The sequence below is a fragment of the Anomalospiza imberbis genome, chromosome 3 (assembly GCF_031753505.1).
Source record: "Anomalospiza imberbis isolate Cuckoo-Finch-1a 21T00152 chromosome 3, ASM3175350v1, whole genome shotgun sequence".
Taxonomy (NCBI): Eukaryota; Metazoa; Chordata; class Aves; order Passeriformes; family Viduidae; genus Anomalospiza; species Anomalospiza imberbis.
The window spans coordinates 79,360,016-79,374,863 of NC_089683.1; the positions used below are offsets into that span (position 1 = coordinate 79,360,016).

The window sequence follows — 14,848 nt, forward strand, 5'->3', positions numbered from 1 at the left end:
AAGGAAGTGTGTAGTGTGATACCACTGCAGAAGAGGCAAGTTCAATATAAGACACAAGTTCAAGAATATTGTAAATTTAAATACAGAACTACTACTTCTACTAGTTTGAAGATTTTACTATGGCTTAAGCACAGTATCAAATTTTTGAACAGTGACGAGACACTGCAGTAACTGGGTTTGTTTGACTTAGAACCCCATTTCTCACCCAAAAAATGTTTATATGTCTCCAGTTGTAACCCCTTAAATACTGCAAGAATTCTAAAGGGAATGGTGCTTAGCTGCTCCACATATCTGCTAAGCTCAGGACAAGGAGTAACCAGTTCAATGTGTATAAAGGGAGACAGTAATTTTAGAAAATTAATTTTAAAATGTTATATGTTTCTAACCACAGGAAAACACTATTTTAGAAAGGTTTGGTTTTTTCTCTTTCTGTTTTGTTCTAGTTTTTTGTGTCTTTTGAAAGTGGAGATTCTTAATAAATTAAATCTTAGACAAACATCTGTCAAGGATTATCCAGATACACTCTATTTTATGCAAGGGTAAAGAAGTGGACTCTCAGTTTGTCAGAGTACTACTCCAGCCTGTACTTCTATGGTTCTATTAATCCTAGCACAAGCTATTTCTAGCAGAAGCAATTTAGAAAGTGGAGCTAATTCACAGGCAGGGGATTTACCCAACCTTCCTCTTATTTAAGGATTCTGGGTCAAAATTTTAACAAGGACTAACATTTTCCCCAGAACATACTGGTGACTGCTCCAATAATTCTTTGACAAAACTGCAAATGAAGTGATGTTGAAGTGATATGCTCATGGCTTGGTATCTTTATGATCATGACAACAGTAAATACTACTTAGAGATGGATAAGTTAATTTCACTAAGTAATTGTGCACATTTTAAAATCCATACTTGTTAAGGAGAACACTTAAGAGTGTGCATACACATAATTTGTGACCAAAGTTTATGGTTTGGGAGGCAATTACGGTACATCTAAGAGAACACTTTGTGTGTATTTAGTCACAGCATTATGACAATCAGGAAAAGTGTTCTGATTGTGAACATGGAGACAAATGACAAGCTGAGTGATAAAAATTATCTCAATGGGACGCTATTCAGCAGTTACCTTCTTACCTAATTTTTAAAATTCTAATTTCTAGTAAAAGTCATATATTGGTCGTAGCTTATGTCAATGAAATCTCTGCTTCTCACATCTGCAAAATATGTCTATAACATTGCAACTTTTATTTTGCTAGAAGTCTGAAAGTTTCTTAAACTGTCTGCAGTGTATAATATTACATAGAAAAAAAATAACGTTGGATCTTTTTGATTCATATGATTGCATGTTTGCCTTCAACTACAGGAGAGTGACTTCAAGAACTCATATATTTTCTTCCAGTGCTATGTTCCCATAGCTTGTTCTTTTACATTTTATAATTTTTTTTAATGCAGAAGAAATAGCAAAAAGTTGATAATAGGGTCATTACATAAAGCAATGGGAAAGTAATCAAACTTATTTGACTACAGCTAGAAATCAAAACTCACAAGTAAGAGTCAAAGAAAACAAGCATGAAAAAGCAGGTAGGATCAGAGAGACACTGAGCAAAACCAAAAAGTTATTAAATGCAACACATGGAGATGAGCAATGAAGGAAGTCTGATACCCAGACTAATACAAAACATAACCTGAAAATATTGTGAGGAAGAAACATGCTGAAAGCAGCACAAGTATATGGCAGACAACAAATGAACATCTGATCTCAATATCTGTCTTGAACTTGGTGGTTACAGGTTTGGGATGTGGCATGTATGAAATTGTTAGCTTAGGAATACCAAGTCCTTTCTTCTGGGCAGCTGTTGTCTTTACTCATTGTTCATTAAGATTGCCTGAAAAGCATCCAAGAAACAGCACTCCAATTTTAGGTGATATACTGGATATTTATCAAATGCAACACTTGTTTGTAAAGAAAAGGCAATGGTGAAGAAGGCAAGATGAACATCACTACTGAAAAAAATGCACTCAATTAGCTTATTATTAGTAGTTGCTTATTAAGAGCTTATTAAGAGCCTGACCTAAATTAATTAATTAATTTTATTACTGATAACAAACTTTTTGTGACTTTGTAGTGGGAGATGAAAGCAGGTGAAGCTTTCTGTTGAAGCCCAGATGAATAGATAATAACAAACACTAGCAAAACAATACATTTATGTGAGCAATGTTGAACTGGTTCCCTCCCAGTTACTGTATTTCAGTTTGTAAATATTCTGTGCAGTATTGCTTTTCTTTCAGCCTGGTTTCCACCTGCTTTGAAAACAAGTTGTAGTTAGAGGTGGCAATGCACTGGCACATACCTCTGCACTTGCAGACAACACAGCCATGACTGTTCTGCTGGAAGCCCAATGGACAGATTTTACCACAAGGCAGGTTGGGACACTTCTTACACCGACAGATTTCACAACCATGCTTGTTCTTCCTAGATGAGCAAAGTAAGTTGTAAAAGGTCAGCAAGTCACTTTAAATATCTACATCTTTAAAGCAAGAGCACCCCCCCTAAGGAAGTGACTGATGAGCAAGGAAAATTATTTTTAATTGTCACCCTTAGATTCAGTGGTTTTATGGGCTGTACAAGCTTTATGGGCTCCATCCCTGGCATGTGCTCCCTCCATTCAGTGGATCCTATGCTGAATGTTTCCTTGTGTTTTTTCACAAAAGCAGATAATCATAGTTTTGGAATAGATATGTGAAGAAAAGAATAGACATATGAAGTTATAGAACATGATCTAGGAGGATAGAGGAGAAATAAATGATGTAAATCTCTAGAAAGTCTGGCTTCAAGCTGTAGAAAACTTTATTTAATTTTTAGTTAAAAGGCTGAGAATAACAAATTGCAATACAGTAGAGTGGAGAATGAAAGACTTTCTGTATTCCTATCCCATCAAAAGGAATGCTTCTTTCCATTACTGTGTAGAGCTTTTAAACAGTGAACTTTATCTAGCAGATTTTTTCACAGTTATGAAAAGATTTTAGTTTCTTTAAAGATGCACCAATTCAATATTTCCAATTACTAACTTTTAACAGTCAAAAAAAAAGTCACAAATATGATGATTACTCCTTAACTGTTCACTCTCTAATATACTTTTCTTTTAATATTCTTTTGTGTCCTATTTGTGACTAAATGCTTACATTAAAATAGATTTGTCCTCCATTACACCCCATGTTTTTAAAGAGCACAACACACTTGGAAGACAAATATATGGTATTTAAAAAAAGAATATAGCACAGTAGCAGTAAACTGAACAAAAATGCTATACAACCTCAAATCTAAATAATTTTCACACCAAGGTAAAACTCAAAGTGAAATAATCCTGAAGTAGTTCTTGCCACAATTTTAGCCCTTTATATTACAAACAGTTCCATATGAAGATATCTTTAAATGTTATTAATTCAGTGTAATTTTTCACATATTTTGTAGAGAATGACAAGATTAGAGTGCTCATTTCCAATTTCTAAAAAATCACCTGAAGACTTTATTAAACATTCATCATTTAAAAATACCGGCCATTGTGCATAATAAAGTTATATTCTGTATATAAACCCGGAATGTAAATTGAAAACTATTCTCCAAACAGCTTAAAAAGGTTTAAAGTTCATCTATTTTTCAGGTGCACAAAAATGTATGGGAAAAATCATCCTAAAGAAAGGGTTCCTGAAAACACTGGCATCAGCTTGAAATGAACTTCCTTTTAAAACATCTTAATCTTACAACTTCCATATTATGCCCATCAAAATGTGCTGACATTTTCAAAATGCTTTTGCTATATAGTTCACATAGATTTTCTAATAACACTGCTTAGAACACTTGAGTAAAAAAAAAAAAGGGAAGAAGAGTGTGGTTCAGCTAATCTAAGTAGAAAAATCACATACATGAATTGTAATTATACTCTGTAGGTCAATATATTAAACTCATGACACATAAAGAATAAAATTACTGCTCTTTACAGGATTCCTTTTCTTAACTTCCCTCTGGTTCTACTTTTTCTCACTTGCAAAACTGACAAGTCTCGGCCACTCCTGAAATCAACATGCCTGATGATAATTTTATTAACTCCTTAATTTAGAAATCCCTTGTTTTCCTCTCTCATTTACTACTCAGTGCACTAAGAGGACACACCACAGTAAAAATGGCTATGAAAAAGCCTGCAACATTTATGAACTAGGGCCAAAGAGAACTCTAGAATGAACCAGAAATTTAAGGAGTATCACTATCAAAAACTAAGAGTTGCAAATGTAGCAAATGCCATTGAAAATCCTAAAAAAAAAAGGCCAAAAACATTTGAATGTTATCTGAAGATCTGCTGTCATGAGGTAGAAATTAAACTATTATGAAAAGCAGGCAGTAACATGGAATGAACCCATACAAAATAAAATTAACTGCTAAAATAAATAGAGATACCACCACAACTAATTACTAAGAAACTTCTGTGACAAAAGACCCACTCAGTTTTCATCACCTCTTTCACAACTGAATAAATACCACAAATACTTACTTTTATGGAAAAAGAAGTCCACCACAAATACAGATTTTGAATGCATTTACAAAAACATAGATAAGATTCACAAATCCTGTAGTTACCAAAAATGTCTTACTAAAACTAGTCTGCTGTCATATCAAAAGAAACTTGAATATTAGATAATAATTGGAATAAAATAAATGGGCTATAAAATGGAAGTTCCTCAAAGCATGCCAAAAGAATTTCAAAAAGCTGCATGTAAGCAGCATTACTTGTAAGTAGCTTTCTCATCTTGTCAAATTCTTCAAAAAAATTTAAGCACTGCTTTCCTTTTATAATCTGCTGTTTTTTGAGCTTCTGTTTCTAAATCTGTTGATCAAAATCCATTTTGAAGAATACTGCACTCCCACATCCGTAACGCCGTTTGTTTTCCTACGCTTCCCCCTGCTGTGCCACAAAGCAAACACAAGTAGATCCGCCTGGACTTTTGCGTATTTTCCGTACACACGGGGATTGCATTAAGTGTGCGTTCAGGATGAGAATACGTACAAGTATCCAAAGGGACAGTACTTGTCACATACAATGGGTTTGCACTTCTTGGGCCGCGGCCGGCACTGACAGATCTCACAGTTGTGGGCGTCAGTCTGGAAGCCAAAGGAACAATCCAAGGAACAGCCCGAAATGAGGCCGGTGCACAGCTCCTCCCCTGCAAAGGACACATGCAGCTTATCACAATATGAAAACTGCTTACACCAAACACATCCTCAGCACACTAAACCTTCTGCTCCCTTTCAATTTGTCACTTTCTTAATACTGCTAGGCCTTACCTTCAGACTGTCCTATTTTTAAAATATTTGACAGAATTCTTCAGTAACAACCCAAACTGTATGAACTACGGGATTCATCAGTTCTTGTCAGTACCACCTGGTACCACAAACTAACATGATTTTATGAACAGATGCACAGCTAATGGAGTCCAGCATCCATCACTCCATTGGCTTTTAATAACACATCCAAAATAACACATAATTGCCACACACTATATAGGTTTGGTAGGCTTTTGTTCAATATAGGTCATCATTATTTCTCTTCTACTTATTTTAAATAAGTACTGAAAGGTGGGATATATTAAAAATTTTTTTATGCTGTTTGCTGTCAACTTTATGCTGTTTGCTATCTCTGATTAAGATCTGCTTTTTAAAAATATAACTAGAGATGCTAGACTAAAAGATCTGTTTCTTGAAGTCCAGTACCAAGTTTCATCCGCCCCTTGTGGTGGCATTAGGAAGATGTTGAACTGTTGGCATTTCAATTTTTCTGGTACAGAGATAAATAATGGTCATTATATCCCCTCTCATTGTAATTTACTGTTTTGTGTTTGATCAGTTTCTTTTTGCTTTTCTTGAAAGAAGAAATGCCAGAAAGACCACTCTTAGCATATTGTGGGATACAATGTTCTTTTATTGGTTGCAGAGGTGAGAGGAAACAGAAAATTATGGCGTTTTTTACACTAAGGATGCAAAACACCAGGGAAAGAAATTGCCATTATTACAATAGCCAAAGTGAGATCAAATAGAAAAAGAGGGAAATATAATTGAAATTCTTCAATAGAAGAATATGATGGGTGATATCCAAAGGCCTGATGTTAAGTGTGATATTTAAAGGATGGCTGATCTCTAGCTTGAACATCCACACCACTATGAAGTATTGGTTGCACAGAGGTCAGCTGAAGATTATTCTTCCAGATGTGCTCCTCATTTGAGACCTGAAGACCACTTTCCTTCAGGGGAATGAACATTTAGGGACAGGGTTTTTCCAAAGAGGAGATCAGTTATTAATATTGACTTATTCTCTAAAATGGCAATTTACTGAAGGAAAACTACAGAAGGAATATTGCTTTACTTAAATGTTTCCTCTTCTGGTTTTTTTTTATGTTGCATTTAAGATTCCAGAATATTGACTTAACTACATGTGGCTAAGCCATGTGTTTCCTTATCTATTGTACCAAGTTAATGCTCATTTGGTAAAGAAGGCATGTTCCATACTATGTCAGAATGAGACCAAAACCTCAGAGAACATCAGCAAATTCACTGCTGACATCTGAGGTAGAATTTGGGTATGCAAGTGCAATACAACGTAAGAATCTCCTTATTCCAAACAACACTGCTCAGTTAAAATAGGATGAAAATAATCAGGGTCATGGCTCTCACTTCTCCACTTTTATGCAAATTTGGTGTCTGAAGCAAAAAGGGTGTACATGTTTGGGGTTGTTTGCCCTTCAGAATACAGAAAAAGAAATGCCAGATCCTTTCATAACCTCTAGAGATTGTGTCTGGAAGTAGAGAATTGATACCAAAAGATTTAAGCATTTCCTCTTGGTGAGATCGAACCTTTGCACAGCAATGGGTAGCCCTGGTTTTAGGTTCTTGCTTTAGACAGAAACACACATAGAAAGATCTTCATGAAGTTTTACACATTTTTGGAGGATTAAGTCAGGCTGATCTACAAAGAATACTAATTTTTTTTAATATGTAGCCACTAATGCTGATTTTAAAACATTATAATGCAGAGGAAATTTTGGTATTTTTCTCTGGTAAAGAGTGAGTTATATGTAATACAAAGACTTTTCTTGAAGCAAGTTAAAATAATGAGAATTTGTTTTTTATTTATGAGCTTTTATACTAGGAAGTTTGTACAGAATTTTTCCCTAGCAAAACACAGTGATAATAAAATTAACTAAACTTTTCATTATGCAAGACTTTATAGGGTAGTCATAATTTTTAAAGCTAGGCTTGAACTTCATAAAGAATGCATGGAGAAGGATAGGATGTATGGAAGGATATCTCCAAAAAGAATTAAGTCAAGTAATGACCTTTGATATAATGTAAGTTATGATCATCTCCTGCAGATGCTTAGAGCTGATCTGAGCAGTGAATAACCTGGAAATGCACAGGTTGAAGTGAGCAGAACCATTCCTTTTCTGAAGCATATTTTGTAAGGGAAATGAAATGTTTACATGGCTGTCTATAAACAGTAGGATCATTAAGACAGGTGAAGAAAAAAGAAGGTACATATGCAAAGGTATGGCAGAAATAAAAAGGTATCTTAAAAAAGTGATAGGAAGAGCTGGAAATAACAATTTTAAGAAGTCTAAAAAAACAGAAAAAAGGAATTTTTTTTACTTGGCATATTTCTTTATCTTATTTGTCTCCAGGTTATCTGTTAAGGAGAGCTATCAAAATACAACACCCAGGTTTGACCACGAAGTTATAGAAGATGGCAAAATAATGACTCAGAGTCCCACAGCTGAATACTTTGTTTTCAGTCTTCTATTCTGCTCTGATTTGGCTAGTAAAACTACTTTTCAGAGATGAAAAACAAGTTTGTTACATGTAAAGTTAACAGACTTTATTAAAAGGCTCAGGGTGTCTAAGTGCAGTGCTACAAAGCAGGAAGACATCCCAAGTGTCCCATCCCAAGTTTATACAGTGAGTTATCCTCAAAAGAATTTTCATTTTGTAAGTGGCCAAGAAAGAAAAGCTCTTCAGAGCCTTGAGGTGAGTGGCTAATAATCACCATTGCCTCCCAGGAACAGACAGTGAACAGCATATGAAAAATCATCAAAAGTCTGACTATGTCAAACATAAAGGGAAAGTTTGCTGAAGTCAGTGCAGACAACTGTTACTGTATAGACTTTCTAGTGTTATGTCAATGTTATGTATGAGGTGATCAGAATAAACTCCACAGACCTCTGCTCTCTGCTCACTCACAGTCTGCTCATAAGATGCTGAAAATTAAATTCTGATAAGATGGTCTTTACTGAAATTAACATGTTAGTGTACTCAAACGTCTCAAAATTAAGGATGTGAATTCTGGTCTGCTTTCTGAATTTACATCTAATCATCTAAATGTCTCCCATTGAAACATTATTAAAAACATGACAACAACAGGCAGTCTCTAAATGAAGTACCATCTGGTACATAGAGTTTATGTCTGCTGCACAGGCCTGATGAAAAGCATAGTCCAGCATTTTAAGCCAGGTACTTTTTTCAGAAAATTAAGTGAATCACCAATGTCACAAAGCCAAGCATAGCTATCAGAGAAAGAAAGAAGAGAAAAAGATTGAAAAGATTGCAAACCTAAATATTCATATGTGGATCAAATTCAGTGTATACAATTGTCATCCTGACAATTTTTATATAGCCTTAGCTATTGTTTTAAATTTATCACTACTAATATAATGACTAATTCATTATGAAAAGATAAGTAAAACCAGATTTTTTGCTAAGGTTTTGCATTTCAAGTGACACATACTGAAGAACAAGGAGAACTAGTTCATTAGTTTATGAAAGTCAACTGCAATGAACTGAGGAAATCTATTATGACAAAATGTTAAGAGAGTATTTGCTTGAGGGTGTTTTCCACCTCTGCTTAGATAAATTTCATGAGGAAACAATCTCACATCATGAATGTATTTGCAGAGAAGAGATCCAGCCCTACCTGGTCTAATAACTGCTTCAAAAGTGCATCAGGCAACCAGACAGGCTGAAATGAGGATATAGCAAATATTTTAAAAGCTAACGCAGAAGAAAACTACCATTCAGAGTTTGACAAGAAGGTGCATTATGCACCTGCACGTGACTGCAACTCTAACAGAATTGGATGAAGCTTCTGATCAAATAGTATAAGCTATTTTTTGGGGTTTTGTGACTGATTTGTTAGAGCAACATCACAAAGGGAACTAAACTGATGGTTAGATAGGAGGTAGAAGACTAAAACAGAAACAAAATGATGAACAGGAAATTAATTAAAGGGAAAACATCTCTCATTGTGTTGCTTAGGCAAGTATCTGTAGAATAGAGTTCTACATGGTTAGTAGAAACACATTCATTCATTTTTCTTATAAAACATTTACTGTCAATAAGGTCATGTCAATACAGAAAACAATTTGCATGACAAGCTCAGAGTTCAGATGCAGGATATTGGACAATTCCAATGATACCGATGAACCATGACTTTAAGAAAAGATGAATGTGTTTCTCAATGTCTCAGGCTCATAGAATTGTAGTTTTACAACAAATACTTAGCTTTTTAATGTGACATGAGCTGAAATATCACATAAAATGCGAAAGTAGAAGGCTAGGACACTAAATATGGAAAGGTTGTTTGTCCTGAACCAATGATGTTATTAAATAGTCCTCCTGCTTAGAACTAATACTCACTTGAGGACTAACAAGCACTAAATACTTATAGCAGCGAATCCCACCCACCCAACAAGACTATGCATCTTTCTTTGCTATGTGCAACCACAACTGCAAAAGCAGCAGCAAAGCCAGTTACCAACAGGTCCAGCTGGTAGCTCACAATCTAGTCACAGTCTTCACTAGTCCTCACCACACTGGCAAAAGCTATTGCTTACAGATTTTGAGTCCTCTAAAGACTGCAGTACTAGCAAATACTTTGTTCTGTAGTTTGATACAATTAAAAACATTATACACTGACTTGCATATGGAAATTTCAAATTATTGGATTCATTTAGATCAATTTAATGCGATGCTGTTGGACAAATACAAGCAGAAAGAACAGCTGAAGATGAGTCAGTCTTCCAAAAAAACCCATTTATGAATTATTAACAAACAGATATTAGTGAGGTATTTAAGCCTGGTCACCATTGTCCATAAACTCATTTCAAATACAGTGATTTCTTTCCCCACTTTCTCCACACACTTACAAACCCTTTCATACACGCAGACTATAATAAAACAAATACGGAGAGTTTCGGAAAAGCATTACACAGTTTAAGAGGTATCTCTTTGGGATATGGAGGATGGGATAACACTGAAGAAAAATCTTGAGAACTGATGATTACAAAGATATGGTGAGCATGCTACACACAAATGATCTAGTGTTTTAAAATTCATTTCCAGTAAGTATCTTACTCTCAACACTACCATCAGCTCTAGTTTAAAAAGGCTGTCTGATATCTATAAAACTGAGTCACTGGCTGCTGAAGGAAAGAAAAGCACGTTTAAAAATCAGCATGTAAGAGCAGCTGACATACTGATGTGACCTACTGCAGTCGAGGTCCCACCTTGCAAACAGGACAACAAAAACATTCTGCCCCATGATATGTTAGCAATGCCTGCATTTGGCAGAATTAACTTAGCAGTGGAGTATTTCAGATACAATGCAACCTCTCCTTCTCAGGTATGGCATCTCAGGGGTAATGCATCTCAAAAAGAATCACAAGTCTTTATCCTAAATTCAAGCCATTATATGCATGATTTATTCCTGATTTCAGAGTGCTCATATCCCTACCTCACATGAACCTATGAATATTTGGAATGTTATAAAATATTGCCCAAAAAACCCTCTAAAAAGAAACAAAATTCAATTGCATGTTAGCTCTAAAAAGGGTCTTCTGCTTGAATTTCTAATAGCTTGATTGCAATTCCACCTCTTTAAAAAAAACAACAACTTTATTTTTTTTCCAGCATATATATGGTATTTAAAAAGCTCTAGGCTCTTAAACTGGGATATTTGTGTTTTTCCAATATATTACTTTACATATGAACACACTGATATTTGTATCATAAGGACTGAAAATCATCTTACTCTAAAAAGTTTTGAAAATGCATTCTATATTGAAATACTTTTAGTTTTCAGTCCTGTAATTCACAGATGAAAAAAACAACTGCCAGAGAATATTAATAGATACATGACAAGGATTATGTCAGTATTTCAACTTGGCTTAGGTTGGTGTCCATTTTTACAAATTTGTAGCATGGCTACACAAAGCTAGCTACATACCTTTACCAGTATTATTTTCTCGATGCTGAGGAAAGATCATGTCAGGAGAACTGTTTCACAGTACCTTTACAATTAAGCACTCCTCAGCCGTCCTCTCGGTGTGGATTGCTACTGCTGCTTAATCTTCGGGGGTGGGGATCTGGGGAGGCAAATTTATGAAGGAGAAAACTAGGTTACTTAACAGTAACTGGAATTCTCTGAATATATTGCCTCCACAGATCCACACTAACCCTCCCTCCTTTTGTTAGACTTAAATCATGATTCACAAAAGCTGGAAAAAAAAATGAAGGGACTGGGCTCTGTGATGCTAGAAAACCCTGTCTAAATAAATCATCTTGTGAGTCCATTGAGGCAAATTAACCACTTGGATATGTGCTCTAAACAAATCTAGGATTCTCATACAACACATGAATTCATGAAAATGAAATTGTAGCAGTGATATCTCAGAGGTGGAATTACTGTAGAATGATCAAGCTTCAAGCACACTGATTTTTCTTTTTTCACAAGTCAAGCCAAGTGAAATTCCTATCTGCTTCTGTTGCACTAGATATATTGTAAGCACTAACTTCAATATAATGTAATCTTCAGAGATCCTGCCAAAGACTCATTCTAGTGACAATACAGATAATATTTATTTGGCATGAGTTGTTTATCATAATTCCATCCTCTTCAGGGAGCACTTCCACTATCTTGCACGTGTGCTTAAGAGTTACTACTTTTGTTCTACAAGAATATGTACTTTTCTTTCTGATCTGAGCCTTAAATTTTTAGGAAACGTGTTTCATCCTAATTTTTCTATGGTTGTATGTCCTTGACTGAAGTCTTGCCTGTAATAGCTATTCCCTTTTACATCACTGCAGAAGGATAATAAGACATCCTTTTTATGTCTTACAGAATTACTCAAAAATCTAATGTGCTCTCCTTAGCACTAAGAAAGATTACCTGGATATTTATTTTATAACTTTTATTTTCCATGGAATTTGTTGTGAAATCAAAGTAACCTTGGAAGACAATTGCTACTAAAACAGAAAAAGTGTTACCTAATTTATATTTTACTCTACTATTTCCAGGAATTTTGCATTTCCTGAAGAACATTTTGTGTGATTAGTATGCAATTACTGTCTGACCTCAGTTTGACACAAAAATAAACACAAAATAAGTTTATTTAAATGGGAAAAATTAACACTGAGAGAATTTAAGTGTTGAGAACACATGTCCCTGAGTATGGATTATATATAGAAATACAGGAATGAAATATTCAAAATTTGGCTATAAGATTGAAATGTTAGGACTCTAACTATTGAAGAATTAACACACAAAAAAGAGGAATTGAGAAGTGTTCTCTCACTGCAGTCCCTGCAAAGTTTTCTTAGGCTTTTTCTCATCATCAGTCCCTATGCTTTTTCAGAGCCTTAATTGTTGCTATTTACAGAGAGCCTGTAGATGAACCTACCTACCATTGCTCAAACCTACCAATCCTGCCTTTGAATGTCTACACAACTAAATAAAGACCTGCATTGTCAAACCCAAAGTCCATGCTGGAATTTCCCATCAGCTATAAAGGGAGATGGTGTGACTTGTCAGAATATTGAGGAACGTGCTTCTGGTGTGTGCTAGTATAGACTGAATGATAATGTCTCCTTTTAACTCCATGGTAAAAAACTAGTTGCTCTCATTAGAGGAAAAGGTACCAACACTTCTAAAGTTACTTCTATGTGTATCCATAGGATGTGTTTTGGGGAAATGTGGTTTCATGTTGAGAGGACTGTGCAAACCCATAATATACCAAGATTTCTTATTTATGAATAGTGATTGCATGACTTGCTTTGACAGACAGAAGAGACCATGACACAAAGTGGAAGGTGATGCATTATAATGTGCACGGAAAATGACTCATCTCAGCCTCCTCCAGTTGCATTTCTCCATAAGGAGTCTGAAATTAATGAAACTGGATGACAGTTGCATCTTGGAACTGCAAATATAAGCCTTCTAAATGATGCAAACAATTTTTTAAATTGACAGCAACACTCTAATTTAATTCCATTTTAGTAAGATTTGAAATGCTAAAAAAAATATTAAAGTCATATATGCTCACAGTTATACCCTGAAGAGTACTACATGTTCGATTCATTTGAGGTAAAACACTAGTCTCAGTTACAGGAGAGATTTTAGAGGTTTTTTTTTTTCCCCATGAAACTAATCCAGGGAACAGACAAGGCCTGCACTGCAGACGAGTGCCAAAGAATAGCTTTGTGTGCAGCAGCAACTACCAATCAGATTTTAAATCCTATGTTGCTTCAATCAGCAGGCATTATTTAATATGCCATTAGTCTTTTAGTCTTCATTCCACTCCAGTTCTCCCTATGAAAGTAAAGGCCCAGAAACTCCAAACACAAGAGCAATTGCTGCACACTGCAGTTTTTTTTCTTATTTACTTTTTTCTGTTTGTGTTTTGCTCTTGTATCATCTTATACCTTTTTTTTTTTTTTTTTTTGTTAATGCCTTTCCTGGTTTTCCTACTTGTTTTAGTTTTATTGTTGGTATTCTGCAGCAGTTCTTCCTAGATTCTGGATTCTACTTTTTACCTTTTATTGTCATGTAGTGCTGCTTTGGCTTCTAGATGCTTCTGGTCAGTATGATCATTCTTTCTCCCTCATCATTTGTGATTCCATGTGTACTTACTGAACTTTCTTCCCACATAAGTCTATGCTCACTCTTTGCTTAGCATTTTTTTTTCTCCCTTCTCTTAACAACTATGGTCTGGCTCAGCAACTTTTAAAAAATATTTTATTTTACTTTACAGCATGTATGTTTTCACTGCATGTTGCTAAATCATGTTTTTGCATTCACTGTAGAAATGAAAAGAAGGATAAAAGACAAAGTAAACTACTTCCATTACAATAATATTCTAGCAATGTTTTGATTTGCTTCCTTCCTCTTCTCATTCCATAGTTGGCTTGAATGAGGAGGGATAGACTTAATACTAAAATACAATGAAGCACCAAACAAGTTTCATTATACTGTAGTTACATAATCATTCCAAATAAACCTGTTGTGTACTTATTTCTGGCAATATGAATGTAAATGTAGGTAATAAAGAAGAACAAATTACACCTTCACTCTATGTTCTTCCACTTTATCATTTTGCTTTTATTTTGGCTGAAATAACTGAAGTATAACAAACCTCCAGCAGAGCTATCTAAAGTTAAATTAACGAAAAATGAAACTATTGGAAATAGATTAGTAGAATTAGGATATGATGACTTCAAATGTTAGTGTGGGCACGGGGGCTTTCTTACTGAGGCAATTAAATTTGATTGTTGAGCAGCTTAGACCAGCAAAAAGCAAGTGGATGCAGTATAAAATAATGATGTTCCCAAAAGTCCACAGCAGTCTACATGAGCTAAAGATAACACATGTTCTGAGGTCCTTAAGAGAACCAAAATATAACTCAATGGGTTTGGACATTAAAGTACATAGGATCTCAAAACACAGAGAGCTAGCACGGTACATTTTCAGCATATCTGACCTAA

The 14,848-nt window shown here is 35.0% G+C and overlaps 1 protein-coding gene across 4 annotated transcripts in view; it reads right to left on the minus strand.

Moving 5' to 3' along the window:
* Window positions 1-14,848, minus strand: part of CRIM1 (cysteine rich transmembrane BMP regulator 1) — a 173,758-nt gene that overhangs the window by 19,153 nt on the left and 139,757 nt on the right. For all 4 annotated transcript variants that reach the window (XM_068185332.1, XM_068185331.1, XM_068185334.1 and 1 more), the window contains 2 exons: window positions 5,055-5,211; window positions 2,346-2,467 (listed from right to left, as the gene is read on the minus strand). In XM_068185332.1, coding sequence (XP_068041433.1) covers window positions 2,346-2,467; window positions 5,055-5,211 — 279 coding nt within the window. The remainder of the gene's footprint in view (window positions 1-2,345; window positions 2,468-5,054; window positions 5,212-14,848) is intronic.